This window comes from Plodia interpunctella, chromosome 11 (assembly GCF_027563975.2).
Source record: "Plodia interpunctella isolate USDA-ARS_2022_Savannah chromosome 11, ilPloInte3.2, whole genome shotgun sequence".
Taxonomy (NCBI): Eukaryota; Metazoa; Arthropoda; class Insecta; order Lepidoptera; family Pyralidae; genus Plodia; species Plodia interpunctella.
In genome coordinates this window covers 6,583,106-6,605,009 of record NC_071304.1, presented here as the reverse complement: position 1 = coordinate 6,605,009, position 21,904 = coordinate 6,583,106, and the positions used below count along the sequence as shown (strand labels likewise).

General features: G+C 33.8%; 1 protein-coding gene across 2 annotated transcripts in view; it reads right to left on the bottom strand.

The window, feature by feature from the left end:
• The window catches only part of LOC128673815 (uncharacterized), a 30,811-nt gene extending 16,894 nt beyond the window's left edge, over positions 1–13,917 (bottom strand). For both annotated transcript variants that reach the window (XM_053751932.1, XM_053751934.1), the window contains exons 1-20: positions 13,782–13,917; positions 13,089–13,254; positions 12,279–12,528; positions 12,041–12,144; positions 11,566–11,744; positions 9,778–9,847; positions 9,311–9,442; positions 7,117–7,327; positions 6,422–6,600; positions 5,431–5,508; positions 4,937–5,044; positions 4,262–4,403; positions 4,048–4,190; positions 3,483–3,656; positions 2,405–2,632; positions 1,428–1,529; positions 1,108–1,269; positions 676–777; positions 511–602; positions 241–358 (exon numbers count right to left, since the gene is read on the bottom strand). In XM_053751932.1, coding sequence (XP_053607907.1) covers positions 241–358; positions 511–602; positions 676–777; positions 1,108–1,269; positions 1,428–1,529; positions 2,405–2,632; positions 3,483–3,656; positions 4,048–4,190; positions 4,262–4,403; positions 4,937–5,044; positions 5,431–5,508; positions 6,422–6,600; positions 7,117–7,327; positions 9,311–9,442; positions 9,778–9,847; positions 11,566–11,744; positions 12,041–12,144; positions 12,279–12,528; positions 13,089–13,254; positions 13,782–13,828 — 2,787 coding nt within the window. In that variant the 5' untranslated portion in view covers positions 13,829–13,917. The remainder of the gene's footprint in view (positions 1–240; positions 359–510; positions 603–675; positions 778–1,107; positions 1,270–1,427; positions 1,530–2,404; positions 2,633–3,482; positions 3,657–4,047; positions 4,191–4,261; positions 4,404–4,936; positions 5,045–5,430; positions 5,509–6,421; positions 6,601–7,116; positions 7,328–9,310; positions 9,443–9,777; positions 9,848–11,565; positions 11,745–12,040; positions 12,145–12,278; positions 12,529–13,088; positions 13,255–13,781) is intronic.
• Positions 13,918–21,904: the final 7,987 nt, after the last annotated feature.

Here is a 21,904-nt window from a genome sequence, read left to right as displayed (position 1 = left end):
TGCACCTTCAAATTGGTCGTTGATTTAACCGGTGCGCCGGTGACATTTATACAAAAGTGCGTACTTTGCATTTTACTGCACACGTTAAAGTTAACGTCAACCGGAACAACCCACCCTAATAAATGCACCTAAGCCCACCCACCCTAATAAATGCACCTCAGGCTTACGTGCGTATTGCGTCTTTCGTTTTTTAGGAATACCGAAAAATACTAAGGACGCAATAGAATAAAATATCAGAACCTGGAAGATGGGGCAAAACAGTAAAGTCTCCACCATTTCCACGGAGAGGACCTCTTGCTGAATATTCGTTGACATGTCTTGGAAAATCTCTTTTGTGGACACTGAGTTGTTGTAGTACCTGTTCAAATAATGGAAGTTCTATACTGTGTTCTATATACATACATACATATACACTAATTTATGTTAACACATTAATTTATGTTATTTATTAAAAAATATTGTCCAAAGTCATATTTAGATTTATGTAATAAATAAAATAGATATTAGTACCATTGAACGCAGAAAAACTTTTTAACTCTTGACTTTATTTTCCCACTAACACGGTTCACCGATAGGAAGTAGAACAGCTCTGTCATACATCCCTGAAAATAATATTTGTCTAATAAAGAGTCCCTGTTCAATAATATTTATATATTTGAGCAGTAGCATAATTACCTTAAATTTTAACTTCCTTCTGGTCTCAAGCACGTAAATGCTACAAATTTTGGCAGTATAAAAGCAGTAGAGAAATCCTCCAATAGTAAAAATACAAACCACCTGCAGATAAAAACATATATTTAAGACTTCGCAAATTATGTTTTTTAAATTTTCGTATTAGTCCAAAATAAACATAATATTAACAATAGTTCACACTCCCGCCGAGACCTGCTCATGGGCATATCATTTTATTGGTATATCCGCGAGCGGGTTTTGGCGGGAGACCTACACAACATCAAAGCTCTCCAAAGGGCCTCTACGTCTTGGATCCATATCCCCACGCAAGCCTCTCAAAGGACCGGACTTAGTGCCGTGAATTTATAAAAGGAGATACATAATACTCATAATATTCACCCTATGTCATAATAATACTATAAAATGTGAACATACCACAAGTAAATCTCGGACCCCTGGCGCTAAGTCTGATGAGCCAGTGAGGGTGAATACAGACGACCCGAACGCAAATGCTGATACAAATGGGCGCTCGTGGCGAGCATTCGTCGTCATGAAAACTTTCGTTTCCCAGTAAATCAGCTGCGACATCCAGGATTTCTATAACCGTGGAAGATTCAAGAATTTATTTAAGAAACTAAGATGCAATTAAGACAATGTAAATAGATCTCCCCTTCTCTCATCTGCGTCGGAGGGTCCTAGCGGTTAAGTAGACCTAAGTCGCATATTATATTTAACTAAAACATATTTCCACTAACCTCAAAGCACAACCTTCTTGGACAAGCATACAAATATAGCAAACATCCAGACCAATAACAGCAAATAACTACCAGTAGAGTGTGCTTGACCAACACTAGGAGCTGAAATCAATCAATTACACCAAATAAAATATTTCTGCGGCTATTACGGCTTTAGTAATTTATTTTCCACGTAAATTCCAGTTTGTATTCGCACATGAATTTCAATCATAATAAATGAAGCTGTCAAAAGTCACTAAATATAGTAATAAATATTCGGAAAGTAGGTAATTCTTCTTGTAGGAAAATTCCAGTCCAGTTTGTGAAATAAATATGACAAACAATTCAATCGAGATCCTAATTAGCGGAGAAACGTCGAGGTTATTGTCTTCTAAAAATAGCTTCAGAAATATGATAAGTATAAGTATTCCTTGCTGAAGGACGTTGATACGCCTTCGTAATTAATCGATGGCTAAAGGACAAAGCCGACTCAATTTGGGATGACCTACATAATCTCTGAGATAGGAGATAGGAATCAGGACGATCAGCGTTAGGAAACCTGATTAAATTACCAGCACCTGTTGAATGCTATGACCGTACTATCATGTAAGAGGTAGATTCATTACGAAAGTCTAATACTACATTTATGTTGCTCATAATATAGTTCTCAGCTACATTCAGCTCATATATAAGTAGTTATGAAAAATTACATTTTCGTCAAAATCAACTTAATTCAATTAAGACAGTCAACTTTGATGAGAAACTCGAGTTAGATTTGACCTGCTTTATTATTAAAAATTGAATTCATCTTTTTCAACTATAAACATTCAAATTATTTTTAGCCAAACGTCTCGTAACAAACTGTGAAAATTATTTGTTTGTAGTTTTGTCCGGACAAGCTTTAAAAAAAAAAGAATTGCCAAACTCAAATGTTCAAAATTACACACAGGTTGCAGTGTACTGTCATATCGTTTTAGTTTAAAATATTCACTATTCACCTTGAGGTTAGCACTAAAGTTCTGCATCCACCTGCTGCAGTAGTCCCAGATGTGCCAGACCTGGAGCATCGGGAACAGCTTGACCACCTGGCCGATGACGGACTTGTGTGTCGGGTCGAAAGTGTCCGAGAAGATGTACAGGGGAAACACCGACAGAATGTCCAGGTAGAAGCCTACTGACGACATCTTCACTTCTGCTATCTCTTGCACTGTTTCTTTTCTGACATTCTACAAAATTGATATCTACTATATAGTCCATGCTGCGAAAGAAATACCACAGGTGAGGCGCTACAGTCGCTGACAACAACATGTGCCAATCTGTTATTGATTATTTTGTTATGTTTGAGAAACATATGTAATTAAACGCAACATATTGAGAAACATATGTAAAATACCAATGACCTCTTGCGTATGTCTTAAAAACGCTTCTTTGTTGGAATTAGAAATCGGAAGTGGTAACAAAAGGAGAGGCATTTCTACCATTACAAAAAAAAAATTGAAGAAGATACAAAATAATAATTTATGGGTTCTTTATTACAGGAATGGAACCATCAAACCACGTCTGCGATAACCTAATTTAATTCTACATAATTGACGCGGGACATTTTTCTTAACGCGGTCTCGGCTTGTTCATAACTAAGATTTATGTTACGACTTGTTGATACTAACTACTGCATTACTAACTGACAATATAATATTAAAATTTACGCAAAATTTGTTGTTGTCCATTTCATTAACAATTTTCTATATATAAAGAAATCGACAAGCTTTTTAGGTTGGTGGACAAATTGGCAAAAAAGGATCTTGCGTTTAGCGAAATTTCATTAAAAAAGGTTCTAAATAGATAACTTATTATATTTTACGAATAACTATCGAAATAGTAAATCCTTGATGAAGGATATAATAACATTCTTGCGAACTACAAGTCTGAACCGTCCGACCACCAAAATCAATGAAAAATTAGCCTCTATTCCAATCGCAAGTTACCCCGCATATACGCGATGTAATAAAGTCGCATTTGCAATGATTTTGGGTACCTATGTAGATATTGTGCTTGACAGTACTACAGCTCACAAACCTTCTCAATAATAGCCGTAGTAAGCTGAATGTAGATATTCAAAAGCAGTCCAGCCACCACGAGTGTGCTAAAGGCAATTTCGAAGTCCGTTTTGTGTGTCTGTAAGGCGTAGTAGGGCGACAACCCACACAGATACAGTACCATCAGGAAATGCGCTACGTCAAACATGTGAGTCTGTAACATACATACAGATAGAATGTAGTATCACGTCTTTGTCTCTAAAAAAGTTAACACTTGCGAAACTCGATGGCTACATTTAGCTTTAAGATCGCCTATGAGAATAATATCAAAATTATGGTTCTTGGATAAGAAGACGCTCTTCCAGACCAGCATGGAAGAATTATATATGTGTATATATATATATATATATATATATATATATATCTCAAAAAGATATGTATAATATATATATATATATATATATATATATATATATATATATTATACATATCTTTTTGAGATTTTGAATATACCTTTTATCCCTGAAACAATATTGCTTTCGTGGAAAATTCGCTAGGGCGATACCACGAGCAATATCTAGCAAAATCATAAATATAATACATACGAAAGCTGTGTTTGGCTGCAGTATCCAAGGAAAATTCGACCTTAGGCATATTTTGGGAGAATCGATAGTTGTAACTTTATTTGACATTTGATACAATTCCAGATATTCCGTTGTAAATTTCGGCTGTCGCTCATTATTCTCATCTATAACAAATTAAACAAATTGATATCGGTTACAGACCGATACGCTAACATGCAATAATGAACTTTGGCACCTTTGTAATACATGTGAGAATCGTCTACAAATGTGGGGTCTTCCTCTTCGATACCAGCTAAATTGTCTTTAAGCACTTTCATAGGTCTGTAACGAGTTCGAATTAGTCTTGAATCGCCTTTGTCGTATTCCTCTATCGCTTCCTGGAAATTCAGTCTTGAATTAATATGCAAATCTAGCTAAAATTACACTGTAAAAAATAATCCTACATAATCAAAACATTTGAATGGATCCTTTTGGATCCATTCATATATTCTTTCACGTCTACATTTTAAGTAAAGAGTTCTAAAAATCTACATAAGTAAGTAGGTGTCCTATGTAAAAATATAATAGCAAACTTAAACCGAACAAAATTTTACAGTCGACAAATTAAAGCAAAGTTAGTAGCAAGAAGCGAGTTGTTATAAAATCACAAAATAATATAGATGTCAATTAATATTAATTATAGAGGATCTTCTATTTTATTGTATATAACTCATCAGAACTTTTTCTTCCTCACTTCACACATATTGACACGTATAATATCATCTTTGGCTCAAGACAGCATTTTTTGAGATTGCCCTTCCTGCGACATGGTCAGACCCATAGATAAAAGAAATATAGTGGTCAGACCCTATGTAATTTGTAATAAATTTGATCAAATCGACTCATATAGTATCTAATACTTATGTCACACCTGTCTCTGCCTAGATTTCCGTAGCCGCTCTTTAATTTTGTTTTTCACAAAGGACAGCATGACTGGATGCTCCTCCGCCACTCGCATGAAATCCGTCCGACGCAATACCTGTAAATATAGTTCACATAAGGTTCCTTAGAAAAGATTTAACTATTTCTATAGTCGTCTATATTTACGCAAAAAGTAATTTTGTAATTTTTAACAATGCTTCATACCTTTATACCTGAGCGCCAGAAGCTAAATTATTTTTAAAATATAGAAAAATGATAGCCATCTCTCTCAATATAAAATTATTTTCTAAATAATAGAAAAACAAATAGTAAATTGAAAATTAAATTTGCAGTTACTTCATAAAGTTATTTCTTGTCTCAGTATAGGGAATTTATTTCACAGTTACTTTGGTGTATTGATCTTACAAAAAGGTTTGAAAAACTCATCTCACGAAAAAATCTCACTCTTGCCAGTTTGATTTTAATATATGTAATGGTACTCGCCTGGAGCTCCACATAAGTAGCCGCCTTCACGGTAACCTTTGCCGGGATCGAGTAGAATAGACTCAGTTCACCCAGTACCTGAAATCATTGCAAATATTCATATTTCAGAATTATTTTGTAGAAACGGATTCTGCACACTAGTTAGAACCACGATCACATTTACTACACTATAGGAGATTATGCTACACTAGATAAAGGATTAAATGAATTAAAATTAAGTAGTTTTAGATTATAAAAAGTGTAGTAATATAATATACGGCAATGATTTGGGTTGCCACCTTAGAAAACTATAGTACTTACTTTCTAATAAAATAAATTATCTAGTATATAGCATAATCTGTTTTCATTAATAAATAAAAGAAATTGATAAAAATGTGATGGTGGCAAGAAATATTTAAGAGCAGGGGCAAAAAAAATATTTTATGCTTTAATAACACCCATCTTTTTGCATCGAGGGTTAAAAATAGTAGTATCTCTATCCCAATATTTAATACTAATTTTATGGATATATGATATGAGAAAGGGAAATTGATCGTAATTTTTATAACCATACTGCGGATTCTCTCAACTATAAAGTTAGACAATAAAAACAATTTTACGGCACAGGTGTTCGTAGTTTATTCACTACAACATCTGCACGCTTTTTATTAAAAATGTTAGGCTGGGTTCAAAAATACGTTAATATGGTTAATTTGATACTACATTATTAAAACTCAATTGAAATATAATTCAAATATTGAAAATAGTCAAAAATATTTTTTACTTAATTCACAACTATTAGGTCCCGTCACTAGGAACTCCTTAGTTCGATGTACTCCAGAAGTTACACGTTATAATTAGTCCTGAAGAATTCATCGACTTAAACGAAATAATGTAGAAGCTACTAGAAAATAAACAAATATATATTTTGTATGTTTAAAATACCTATTAGATGGAATGGAAATAACTATGTCTCCAAAAAAATATGGTGTTTTGTAACAACTGTACTAACAGTGCCTTCCTTGAATGCAATGATGGGACTCTCGTCGTCTTCGTCGGACAGCATCTCGATGACTCCCCGCTTGATGCAGATCATGCCCATCTTCACCACGTTCTGGCTCCAAATGTACTGCCCCGCTAGGTATAGCTCGTGTTTCATCAACAGCGAAATTTGACGAAGAAAAGCCTCATCTGACAAAAATTTGCAAAAATCAGAGTCAAATAATTGCAACATGGAAACTGTGAATTCTAGATACCAGAATATCTGCAAATGACAAATGACGTAGTAGTATATTGCATGAATATTTGTTCCTCTGTAAAGCAAAAAATACGATACGGATTACGGTGAAAGGCTTTCCAGACTTCTATATTTATTTACTGGACCGCTAGTTTCTAGCTCTGGTTTCGCTCGGGTAAAAACATAATGAATTATACACCTACACCTTCCTCAGCACTTTCTTAACACACTATCTATTAATAACGAAATTCCGTGCAGTAGTTTTTGAGTTTATCGCGAACAGACAGGCAGACGCGGCACAGGACTTTGTTTCTTAATTATGTACCTAAGGAGAAAGTATGTATACAACATAACAGTCCAAATAAGAAAAATGAAGTCTGATATTGAGAATGTTCTTATTTAAAATAAAATAAAATTAGAAATAAATACTTGGATATCTAGACATGTAATTTTTTTTATTTCAAAATTACCCGCTTCCCTAAAAAGCAGTGAGTTATGGAAGTGCACAATGTTGATATCAAACACGAGCTCCATCTGCAAGGCCAGAGGCAGCCGTTGCAGTTCATTGCAGGACAGCACGCCGTCTTTCATCGTCCATAGCCGTTTCTTATATTCCTTCGCTTGGTCCAACAGCCACGTGGGCGCGTTGCGCAGTTTGAGGAAGCTTACCATGTGGTGGTACTGAAATAAGTCACAAATGACAAGAATATTTTTGTCAGCCTGAAATCGAAACGTCCTAGATTCGAATCCTACTCGAGCCACGGATTTAGAAAGCACTTCGTGCGGAGTACGAATTTGATGACTCGAGCCGAGTTTGTGTACCAATCTGACTCAAGTGTAATAGTTTTCATACGTGCTTCCGGTGAAGATAAACATATCACTAGCCTCTAGATGGCGGTAGGATGTCGTTAAAGTTATGCCATATTTAGGTAAATTTAATAAAATTTGACACCCAATGTTAGCAATAACATACTCTATAAGATATATGATTATATAAGCATTAACGTGTGATATTTGCCCTAGAAGTCCTCCATATTATAGTATTATAAAGCTAATCTATCGAATAATAGTCGCATACTTGTACCTATACTAAATAAATAGCCTAAGTTTCTAATTTTATCTGACTCATATTGGACTTGCACTGATTGTGCGCTTTTGTTTCATTGTAAATATTTATTTTAATAAATATATATATTTAATTCCTAGTGAAACCTTTGGCACAGAAATATAATCCGAGGTTTAGTTATGCAAAATTTAAAAATAATATCTGCAGAGCACTTTTTCTCTGGTTCATGTTTTTGCAATTTTCTTATAAAACATCGTAATAAATACAGCCTTTGCATAAGCTATCCTGTTATAAATGGATGAAAACGCGTCTTATTTCTTAAAGCTTCTCGTGTTTTCCATTTTTCATGTTTTAATTTTGTTTTCTCAGAACCGCAGCGGCCATTGCTTTTATAGATGGCTTGATGGGAGAGCTCCAACGGCTGTAATTATTCTTGGACATTAATAAACCCAGCGTGTTGGTATCATACTTTTCTTACTATTTTTAGTACAGTCAACTGGATATCAAGAAACCCCATTATGCAATATATACAAAATATCCAGTGGAATTAACGACGAATTTGGGTGGCTTGATTTGCTCTAGTCTGTACCTAAAAAAACTATGTCAAATAAATCGGTGAAATTGGTATTATGCGGTACACATATATTAATTAGATAACAATATTTATATATTTGAATATTCATTTTTTAACCAATGGTAATCTCAATTTGTTTTCTCCAAAATGACATTCGACATTAAACGCGTGACAAAAAAATAATGTCCGTCCGTAAACCGTAAATTTCAGCTCAATTGGTTAAATATATCTGTTTCACATTTGACTAACAAGATTCCACCCGAACTTACATTATTTACATTGGTATGTACATTGCAAATTGAATAAAAGCTTGTAATTTACAAAAAATACACGTCGTTATCCATCCGACCAATTTAATTTGAATATTGTATCTAATTATTCATTAATCTGGCAATCAATTCTACAAAATTTGATTCAACAAAGCTATTAATGAAATTCAATACTTTATAATCGTATTCGAAACCTATTACGTATAAAATTAGTATTCTGCTTTAATGAATTCCTATCATTCGCAATAACGTTTCATCATAACGCTATTATAAAATATTGTGAAATGTTTTAGCTGCACCCCGCGGTGTTACCTAGGGTAACATTCGTTGTAATATTTTTTTAATTTTATACACAGTAGTCTCATTGGCTATCACACTTTTTGACCAAATTCATATGGAAAAAAGGTGTACCTTATGTGTATAATCCAAGGTATCAGCTACCTCAATACCAAATTTCATAAAAATTAGCCCAGCCGTTTGATCGTGAAGAACAAACATACTCACAAATTTTTGCCTTTATTATATTAGTGGGATTATCCGACATTTATACAATATGGTCCTGCACGCAGCTTTATTCGCGAATCTATTCCCAAATTTCATCAAAATCAACATCAGACAGATAGACTTTCGCAACATCATTTATTAATACGTAATTTAATTTGCGTGTTAATAATGGTTTGATGTTTAAAGAGCTATGGTCTATATCTACAACGGCTGAAGCAAAAGGATGACGCTCTTATAAGTCAAGAACTTGCCTGATCTATGAACAAGGATCTGCGCGTGTTCTCCAGAACTAACTCCCAGGTCATAATCCCGATGTACTGGAACCGGAATACCACGTACCCGATTATCATCAGGAAAGACGTCAGCCACTTATCTGCATCGAGCTGGAAATTACATTTTCTTTAAATTTATAAGATTATAGTCATTGTTATTGTCGAATAACATGCGAAATATCGTCATCACCAATGTAAATTAACTTTCAATGTATGGATTTCAAGAAGGGGTTTTTCAATTTCCCATATTTGTCTTTAGACTATCTAAAAATATAATTATACAAGTAATTTGCCACCAGCCGCCATTATAATAAAAAATGTTTCTGGTCGCTTCATGACGAAATTCAGTGTAAAAAAAACAAATAAAAACAGTATAATTTATCCACTGCCTCGCTGACACAATTAAGTATAAATTATATTGTTTTATAATGATAAATAATACTTACTAATGGAAATGCATCTCCAAATATAACATTGAACAAACGACAGGAGCAATAATACCAACAAGCAATGTAACTGCAAAAAGTTATTATTTATTTAACCTTTATTGCATAACAATACAATTAATGAAATACAATTAGGCGAATATATTGCTAAAAATTAAATTCATAGTATTCACAATCAAATATAATTTACAGTCTTTGCAAAGACTTCTCCGTTTAATCACACTATCTATTGCAACTGTTGAAAAAGCTATCGACGGGTAGCATAAAATGACACTATACAGATGTAGTTTATTAGGTACTCCGTTCCGCCTTCTGGTCTCAATTTCAAATCATATCTTATTTGTTTATGTAATTTTCCTATTTTGATCTAAAAATTGAAAAGTACTCAACAGCCCACACTAATTACAAAGCTAGTATCGTGGGTCCGATGGATTAAAAAAACGACTATATAGATATTTAAACACACCCAGAAAAAATATCTGCGAAAACAGTACTTATTCGCCCACACTAGAAATCGAACACAGAAATTCCAATCGTCGAACGAGAGTAATAACCACTACATATACGCAACTTTGATTATCCAATTTTGTACTTTTTTATTCACAATTGAATTCATTCCCTTTATAAAAACAAAATATTGTATTAATATTAAATTTCCTTTCTGTTGTAAATACCCTGATTACAGCTAATACTAAATACCATGAATTTCGGAGAGGGATTGCCTGGATTGCCCAGTTCATCCCTTGTGAAATAAATTCCCGGATGTGTACACACAAAGGTGTCCAAATCAAACCACTAAAACCTGCGTCGTATTTTTCGTTTTATAAACAAGATTTATATAAAAAACTGTTACTGTTATAAATTTATAAATGAATAAAAGCTTGTTCAGATTGAAATTTGGTGTAGGTATTGATTAAAACATTTCGCAAAAAAAATTGTCCGATACTTCCAGTAATAATCCCATTTTGTGAAACAAACAATTCATTTAATGCTTTATTGTATTAGCAAAGAGGAAATTAAGAGTTTTATTACCTAGATAAAATTAATTTTGCAATTGTTTTGTACCCTGTTTGTTGTGTTGTATCTCTACAATAAGGTTGATATTTATTAACAATATCCCTAAAGGACTCATAATAGAGAGTATTATGAGTCTGCCTGATGGTGCCAGTCAGACATTATTGGGTTCAAATCGTCTTATGCTCATGGTTTTTATTGAATTTTTTCTTGTTTATTTCATGTGTTCTGTAGCAGGTTTAGCAAAAAAGCTCTCAACTTAAATATTGTTAATGCAGTATCATGTGCCATGTAGGTACTATGGTTTTTTTGCTAAGGTTTCAATAAAAATAATGTTGTCCAAACTGTCTTTCACAAAGAAAGTATGTTTCAAACTTCATATCTAAAGCTCGTTCTTACCCTAACCTGCCTGCTTTTTAGCATGCACAGTCAAAATTTGCAACTATCATATTATCCGAACATCTGGCACCCAAGGGCTCGTTTTGTCTATTATGTTATTGAAATGAGAATAAAGAACAAAAATGTTTTTACGCTTCTCTGACAACGACTATGTCTCATAATGAAAAAAGTAATACTTCTCTTACAAATTTAATAGACCTGACGTTATGAGAATCAAACGATTAAGGTTCTTCTTATTCGTCGGGACGACCATTAATTGCAACGTAAAGTAAGATTATTTTGCCAAAGGCTTGCTACGGCCAGCGCATTGTGTGCCCTTCATAAGGTCGAACGAATAATTCAACTAATAATTTAGGCAATTTTTTGTCTACTTACTTATCAAACTTGATCTTATGACTGTTAACGTATTCGGGGTAGCCAAGCTTGTACCAACTCTCCTTGTCGTCTGCCTTCGAGTGTATGTGGTACAGTAGACAGGCTCCCAAGTGTACGGTCAGCATTATGGATAACACGTTCTCTATCATGTACAGAAGTTTTCTTGAACCGTTTTGCACCTATAAAATACTAGATGTGTGTCGCACAGTGTCGCGGCATTATTGCCGTGGGGTTCGGAATTCTGAATTCTTCATAAGAAAGTTTTCGATTCGGATCAATAGTTTCTGGAAATATTGTTAAATCAAATTCTCTCTCTCTACTAAGCGCTCTCCCAGTATCTAACCCACGGTTCGATTTCTTTTTTTTTTGTCTTCGGCATCCTTAGTCGAAAAGGCTGCGGTGAAGTTTATTGCGCCGCTTCTTCTTCACCTGCGCTTTGAAAGTCGTCAGTAAAAAAATTACGAATTTCACCAACCTTTTCATTTGCTTGTTTGAAATATGAAAAAATTCTATAAACGCGACTCATTGGCAGCCATCTTCCGTACCTCACGACTAACTCAAAGCCTGGTTTGTACATAACTGAAAATAAATATATGCACGTACATAAGGATAAATATTTTTATTTGCCTATCTGCGATAGGTTGATCTGTTCTCGACTGTACATGTAGTAACTTTTTTCTAATCGATCTAATAGGTATTAAAAATAGACTCACATATTGTCGAAATCGGTATGAGAGTGATAAGATCATATATCAGCGCCAGTCGAGTTCTCATGTATATCCTCATATGTAATCTGACCGGAGGCCAGTAGGCATGGAGACAATGTACCACCACGTCCACGACAAATAGCACTTCAGTTACATGCAATGTAACGTCCAGTAGAAACGTCGACGAGTTAGTAAGATAGTAGCCGAGTAGTAAGTTCACTACGTACTTGTAGATAATAGTGGTAAGAAGTATTGTCTGAAACATGATAAAAGTATGGTTAGTATCAGATATATTTTCCTGCTGATATCAAAAAATTCAAATAAGGCGTGAATGTGTGTAACTGATTTTATCATACAATCTCTATGTGGATCTAAAATAGAACTCCATGTCCCCCCGTGGATGGTATACAAGATCATTAAAGCACACACATACCCTTGACAGCTGATATATGACAATATGGTCTGGAGTACGCTACACTTAAAAAGTGTTAAATTGTTAATTAGTAAGGAATTAGATTTTACAGAATTATTTAATAGCTCAATTTTGCGGTACACAGTGTACCCACCGAAACAAATATTATGCTAAAGATTTTATTTATTCAGTTAAAGGTAAGGGCGAAAATTTTTCTTAGAAAAAAAAATCTGTGGACATTACAAAACGAAAAAAATCAATAATGCTTAATTTTTGAATACTTATTAATTTCTATTTGTCTAGAAATATTTAGAAGTTACCCACACATGATATGGAAATTCTATAATAATTATGTATTTTGATGATTCTGAGTCTAGAGTTTTGCAGATTAAAGTGAGACTTACTTGAAACCACACATTCCAAGGAAGATTCAATATGGCGAAAGTAACCGCCTTATATCGGCCTTGCCAAATGAAGTCGCCTCTCCTTCTCTTCTTAAACTTCCTCGTACCTGGAGCAAGAGTCACGCGACTGGCATGAGCCAGGGGTTCCATCGTCGCAGAATACGGGCTAAAATAGTGGATTGCAGATTTTGTCATAATTCTTATTTTAATTATTATGTTTATTATTTGTGTTCCATTTATGTGTCTTCTAAATGAATTAAAATATAAATTAGTCCTTTATCGGCGTTTTTCCATCAAATTTTAAAAATGTAGTATTGCTCGAAAAACTACAAACTAGCATTGCAGAGCGACCACTGCTGTGAAGAAATGCCAAAAGAAACAAATTTATAATTTTACTTTTAAACTTTGTTGGTACCTATACCTGTCATGCCTGAGAATTGAGATAAGTACAATAGCTTCTTCTTCTTCTTCTATGTGACCAGTCGGATGAGCTATTTATTACCTAATATTTTCGATCAATATATTGCCACTCAGAGGGCTCTATCGTTGATCTAATTTAGGCCAGCCATAGTGCTGGTTAAAACTAACTTGATGTGGATATAATCGCTAATATCTAAATCGCGCTTGCTATTGAGACGCCATTTTAACTTAATGTTAGCAGAATCAAGGTACACCCAGTTTTCACACCCTCACCTGAAGCCTATAGAAGGCATGCTGGCACTCCTCGCGTACTTTGGCATTGTGATGTATGCTATTAGGTACTCTACTACCAACAATTAATGTCTAACAATTTTCTCATTTTAACTTCCCATTGTGGCAGTCGTTTTAATTCATGGCCAACCTGTAATAAATCAGTTTTATAAATATGTCGCTAACAAGTCAAAACAAATACTTAAAATATACAAAATATTCATTTCTAGGAAATAGGATTTTTCTTCCTATAGAGGATTTCTGTCATCATCATGACATAGATACGAGTAAACATACCCGGTATCATGAAGATCTATAAAAATAATATCTAAATACAGATCTATTCAATACTTGACTGGGTGATCAAAATTGGAAACATCCGAAATTAGTTTCAAAATGTAATTTTCTTGTCAAATTTAATGGACAGCAGCGACTCCTTGACTGGACCAGATATCATTATAAATAATTTTTGTGGTACTAACATATCATGGTAACATCCCTACACGAAAATTACACCCTTTGTTTTGAAGGTAGTAATAATTATGACATCCTAACATATGCGGAAGGGACCAAAGCTAAGGGTTGAAATTTAAATCAAGTGTGTGGGTGCGTCAGCCTGAGGATGATTGGCATTTTTATTTATCAAGCATTACTGAGGGGTTGTCAAGTTCTTGTGTTCGCGAACTCATTAAAATTTGAGCTTATTTTGGTGATTGAGAGGGAAGAAAATATTTTCTAACCCTCAGAATGCTCACGATAAATTCAAATTTATATATTCAACGTCATACATGACCTCAAATTGACGTCAAAAACTAACCAACTACCAATACCAGAGCTCAGATGAAGAAAAAGCGGTGCAACAAACTTCACCGCAACCTTTTCTGAAAATAGAGACATGGTTCGAAATTAAATTTAATATATATTATTTAGATTAGTCTGTGACTGTGACTTATAAAACAAACAACCATAGAAATATTAGATATTTCTTGCAAACAACTCAGGAAAAAAATTCACCTATATGTATATGTTGATTCATTTCCTTAAAACATTGGGTCATTTATAAACAAAATCTGCAAAAGTAATTATTAGTGTTGGTAGCAATATCGGTAATTGATTATCATCATACCATGTTAAAGAAAATAAATAAGTATATTCTATTCAATCTATTCATAATAATATATAATTCTGTGTGATTTGTCCTAATATATATTTATTCCTTTATAAACTGCTAGTGATAGGTAAGTACTTCTATGACAAAATTTCGTGTTTCAAGCTACAAAGATCATGCGGCGCTCACATAATATGCAAATATGCATATAAGCTTACATGAAAGAATAATTCATAGGTACGTCGGGCCGGGCAGCGGGTGGTCATCCACTTTGCATGGATATTTGGACAAAAACGCCGAATTTTCAGAAGTTAAACTGTTTAAAAATTTAATAATAATTAAAGACATTAAGAATTTGGCACTAGCTGATAAGTTTGTCACAAATTCATAAATATGAAAAGATGTTTGCTAAATCATTTATGACTGGATTAGATTATATAAGAGCTGATTATGGACACTTACACAAGGAAAACTAAATACGACGGGCTAGCGTACCCAAATGAGATAGACGTTTCTTTGTTTCCGCAACGCAACAGATTGGACGTTGTAAAATCTAGCACACGGTTAGGGATAAAATATAAGTGCGTTGTCAATTTACGATACGCATTTCCCTTTCTTGACTTAGGTATGACCTAAGTCTCTAGTTTTCTCTGTCTACTAATCCAACATTTACAAAAAGAGAAGATATTTTAGTGTCGTATCACATTTGTTGCGCTGTACTTACGCTTTATTTCTGTAAAACTTTATGTTCGTTAATCCTCGTGCACCCCGCACTCATGTAATTAAGAGATTAAAAGATCAGCGGACGAGTTGAGCCGCTCAAAATGATTTTTATGAAAGGCATTTTTCATCAAGTCGAATATCGAAATGAGTTACAAAGATTTCAAAAGAGCTTTTATATAAAGCTTTATTACAAATCTAAGTATTCAATAATATAGGTAACAAGCGGGAAAAGAGTCTAACCCTATTTATTTGCAAAAAAATATTGGAAAACCTTTACATTGTCGCTACATTAACTATTTGCCACGTATCTATGTATTTTTCTACTCATGATTTAGCCGAAATCATGGAATTAAATAAAGAATACAATTCCTTCCAAAACAATGAATTTCTAACATCCGTATGTCACGGAGTTCACTTGAACAAAAAGGTTTCACGTTCCCTTCAATTACCTACCAAAAAGCTGCTAAAGGTGATAATAGCAAGTCAAGTTAGACATCATGAACCTCTATGGCTCAGTAACAGCGACGAATTTGCAATGATCTTGAGTAGTCCATTTGTTGTTCACTCTACAAGCGTAAGATGAATGAATAAAAATCCTAGATCACGATGCTATTTACACTTTATTATGCGTGTAAGAAAAAGCTGCAAGAATTTGTGCAGCACGATATGAAACATAGTATAATGGTCAAATCGAGGTTTCCTGTAATGATAGATGTAAGTGTTAATAAATAAATAATAATAAAAAAACAATGAATGTGCGAAAAGCAACGCAAAACCTAACTCTACTGTATCTTAAACTATTTCCTGAACTTTTTAGCTGATTTTTTTACGACCACTGCGTTGGAAGCGAGCTTTCGTTAAAAGTTCCTAATAATATTTTGCGACTAGAAATAGGTTTACGCTCACTATTCTCTCAATTTACTGCGAAATTGATTGTAAACCCAAGCAATAAACGGGGTTATTCAAAGAGTGTGTTCGCTACTAATTTTCATTGAACATAGCTTGTTATTGACAAATCTTTCAAAATAAAATAATTACCTGTCAATAAATAATTAGATCCCTGTGATTTTACTAAGTAAAATCTTATCTGTAAATAGTTGTAAATATATAATATAAGGTAGTAATCGGAAATTGAAAAATTTCCTTCATCAGTCATAATTTAATTTGTTGGCTATAAAAGTAAAAAATCATTTCAATTTAACTATTTAACGGAAAACAGCAACAAAGAAACTATTTTCGGCGCCGTTGACGAGGGCTTTTTTTCTTGTTTATCTATGCCTGCAAGGTGCAATAAATGTTAAATTAAATGTGGTAGTAGACAGGCCCGTGTGTCACAAAACGGAACTACGCAAAAAGCGGAGCACAAACAGTTGCTGCGTGAAAACTGGTAAAAACTAGTAAAAACTGGAAAAAGCTCGCAAAGTGCAGTCGTATGGAGGCAGCCAGCATTCCACCGTTCTTCTAATTAGCATCGAGCTTTGACTGCTGCGTCAAAGAAAGCCGGGTAATAAGCCTTGTGTTTGCTTAATTATACTATTACAAGAACAAGACCCGTGCTACGGTTCTTGTTTCTTACTTCTATGATAAACGAGCCAAAAATTATCAAAAATACCTCTCGTTGAATATAAAATTAGTACCTAATATATAAAAGTTATTTTAAGTCCACGATACGAATAATATACGATAAGGCAAATATTTTTAATATTTAGCTTTAAAAATATTAATCCGTACATGCATTTAATCTGTACTTCAATAACTATCGAATTTCCTTTTAAGCTTTATTGAAATGGAAAATGCATCAGTTTCGGGAGATTTTTCACAAAAACAAAAATAAACCTAATTTTTCAGATATAAGTGGTCCCACTCGATCCAATTGAAAACACAAAGGAAAATGTATTTTCATATACATAGGTAGGTACTTGTTTCCTTTTATCTGTATTATCAACAATGATTTTCGGTATGTCATGAGCGACACAAATGTTCCTTTATATAAAATTGATTAGAAAAATAAAAGAACTCTCAATTTTCCTTTGACTTTGTATTTTCACAGATTCTATACGTAAGTATGTAGGTCCTCAGGCTCTTCAGTCACGTTCTTTCTTTTGTTTGATTCCCAAAAATCATATGAGGAAAAAACACAATTTATTTCAACCTACTATCTACCGATACTTAAGTATGATGTATGGACACTTTTAATCTTACTAATATTATAAATGCGAAGTGTGCTAGGATGTATGTTGTTACTCTTTCACGCAAAATCTATTGGACAGATTCTTATGAAATTTTGTATACGGGTTGCATATAAATAACCTGGAATAACACATAGGGCACTTTTTATTTCTAAATTCCCACGGGAGCGAAGAAGCTAGGGTCTCATAAATCAATACATATAAAATTCATTGCAGACAGCTATATACAATCAATTCAGATTGATTAATAAGTCTGGTAAACGAAATCGGTAATTCACTCCTTTCCTAGTCCAATCCTAAACCTCTGGTGATAACTTATGACAATATCTCTGTGATTTTAGCCAAAAAAGATCATGCGGCGCTCAAATATTATGCAAATATGCATATCAGCACCTTTATGGGACAGTCATAGCAGCTCATAAGACTGTCTTATAAAGGTACCTGCATAATAACTTTCAGTAGCTATGTACATGTTCCAAGACACAACAAAGCGTATCAAATATCCGTCATTTACAGTCAGCGGGTAAGTGTACCAAGACAAGTTTATTATTGGCTCATCAGGGAGGTCCTTGGGTCACGTTTCCGTGGGAGGGGAAAAATCCCGGCGACGGTGATCGAGTTAGCGCCTTAGGAAATGGACGGGGCGCTGTCGCTGTGTAACGCAATACCGTGGCTCCGGCAGGCCATTTGTGAGGGATTGAGTTACACTTCCCTTATTCTAGATGCGACTTTTGGGCCTCATAGAAAATTATAAATTCTAGACTGCATTTTCTTTAGGTGATTCCATGTTATTTCATGCAAATTACGAGTACTAATCAACCGTGTATATGGTAGCTAATATAACCTAGAATGTTAAAAACTTATGCGAAATAAAAAAAAGCAAGAATAGTTAGAGTGGTGGTGGTAAACCCTAACTAATTTTATCCAAGTATGACAACACAAGTCCCAACTAGTAACCTAACTAGATAGACAATTTAATAAAATTGTCCATACATAGTTGCAGAAACTCTTAAAGTTTTTTAATCAGAGAACTGTTTTCCCTTATTCCAACTGCTCAAAATGATTTGGCACGACTTCAAACTGTACCACTGTCGAGATCAACATGCAAGGGATATTATTCTCTTCTCAAATCCCTTCGCACAACTGTAATAGCAGTTTTGCATCGATTAAATAGTTTAGACCTTTCATCCCTGAAGTCAATAAATCTCTTCAAATTTCCAATTGTTCTATTTCGATGTAGCACTGTTCGTGACGTCGAAACTCATTCACAAGAAATGAACAAGGTTTCGATGGCGACTCGCCCTAAGTGCCTTCAAATATAGCTCGACAATTTTATTGTAGGACCCACTCCGACGAGTCACTCTTTGCGTTTGACAGTTCATTTAATATCACTTTTATTATAGGTGTCACTTATACTAGCGCACTTTCGGTTGCGAAAATTTTATTTAATTTTTTTAAGTTAGGTCTATTCTTCATTATCGTATATTCATTCAATAGTGTATGTACACTATTGAATGAATATACGAGAAAGAGATATATATGTATCTCTATACAAGAAAGAGATTGACAGGAATATTTAAATAGGAAAGAAAGTAAAGTAAAGAAAGTGCGGCTTATTTCAATGAAATTTCTTCCAGCATCTTCGAAGGAGTATGACAATCACGTACATGATTTCTATTGATAATTTAATTTATTTTCTTCGGCTCTCATATACAGTGAATAGGAGATTTCCCAAAGGAAATTAAAAAGTAATGACTTGTTGATAGTACAACTAGAGACCTTATTTTGTTTCCCTTGACACTAGCAATACTCCGGCTCGAGGCAAACTGAAGCTAGACAAAATAAACAACAAGCGCAACAAAGTGCGGGTCGCACCGTCAACTTTGACGTTAACTTTAACGACATAGTGAACAGAAAAACGGAAATTTTGTCTAAACGCACACCGGTTAATATCAACGTCAAATATAACTCACCCTAATATATAAAATGTGTGTTGACAGAAGAATATAATAATATATTTGAAGAAACATTTGCGACACATTAAATACTAATTAAGTGACAAGTAGGCATGGATATTTTAGACTAAAAATTAGCAATTACAAACATTTTTTTCACAGACATGGTCTGCATCCTTCTCACAGCTTTGTTCAACTTTTTATGGGTAACTAACTAACTAACTAGTTAGTTTTTCTTTCTTTGTATTTGTTACTTAATGTATGGTTGGTATAAGTGTACATACTTTTAACTTACCCTTAAATTAAGTCTAACATTTAGTTAATATGTCGGTTCTATTTTGTTTAAAGTCTTCAATTGAAGATTTGTTCTTTATCTTTTAGTTGCAATTTTTACGTTTTATTTTTGTTTAGACGATAATCTTCCAAACAAATAAAATAAAATTAGAATTAAATACTATAAATGCAAAATATGTTTGGTTTGTATATCTGAATGTCTGCCACGCTTTAACGGCTAAACCGCTCGGTTTTGATGAAATTTGTAATAGATAGGTAGCGATCATAAAACAAAGGCGGGTGGATCTGCGGATAACTGCCACTTAGTTATTATATAATATATTACAAAGTATATTAATATCACAGCCGAATATTCCAATATAACGATTTTTTTCACGTATTCCGAGCTACGGGGCATCAAAGCCGTGTAAGAAACCGGAAACACGCGAGGATTCGAAATTAATAAATTGATGATATCTTCTTAATATTAAAACACTGAGTAAGGTACCCTCCAGGATGGTACTTCCCCAGTCATCATATAAAGTAGCACCTTTGCAAAAATTACTTAGACACATCGTTTTTCATTTCAATTACGGCCATTGGGCAATAATTTAAAAATTCCAATCAATCGGGCAATCCGCGAGCACAATACAGCTGTAATACAATTTCCGATCGAACTCGAAGCGTCCTGTTACACGACAAAGCACCGTAATGAATCATTAAAATCTATTCTTCGGCCATAATTGGCGGAACGACCACAACTAAACAAAATAATGGTTGTAATAAATGAATCCCGGAGAATTGCCGGGTATCCCGGATTGACGTCTAGCCGGAGCAAAAAATCTCATCCCATCGGATTCCAATCAGCTTGCTCATTTATTGCAATTGGCTGATGGAACAAGATTTTTGTGGAAATGCGAAGCAATTTTGCCAATTCTGCGAACTATTTTGTTCGCTGGGGTAATGGCCCGATATAAGTACCAACCCGAGTTTATTTAACTTCAAAACATTCACTTCATGGAAAACGTTTAAATTAGGATTATTTTTATGAAATATAAGTACTTATTTAATATTTGTTATTAACTACTAGCTTTTGTCCGCGGTTTCGCCCACGTGAATTTCTCGGGAACATTTATTTTTAATTTTGGGATGAAAAGTACAAAATATTGGTCATGTAGATAAAGCGTAAAGAGATAACAAACAAATTTACTTTCGTATTTATAATATTAGTTAAGTAGGATAGAATATTATTGGCCTAATTAACAGTGATAGGAGGAGATAACGATCTATTGTAGTAGAAACTGGAAAAGATGAGGAAGTGATTATATATATGTTAACATATAATTAAAATCTGAACCTATAGTATAATACAGGGTATTTCACGAATACCCTGTATTATATTATAGGTGCTTCAATATCATATGCCATATGTGTGTGTGCTTTAATTTTGTACGAATATTATTTGTAATATTTCCTGTTCGAAACCACATTAATCTAGCTTTAAATAAATACCTACATTAATTAAACAAACCCAAATGTATTATGAAAATAAATGCATCAGGCGTCGTTAACCTTACCTTATGATAAATTAAAATGTACTGTCAAAGTTGTGTTTGTCCCCGTTTGTAGAGATCTCAGAATAATTAATTAGTACATAACTCCAATCATTTCGCTGACGAAACCTTTGCCGTCGTTAAAATAAAATACAGAGTGCTTTCAACTCTCATGGGGCACAGAACTGAACTTTTTAATATGCTTAGTAATGTTCTTAAATTAAAAAGTTGGTGCACATACTCGTAATTACCAACTTAGTTATAAAAACTAAGTAAATATCAACCCACCTATGAAAATATTTAAAAATAAAGAAGAAGAATTAAA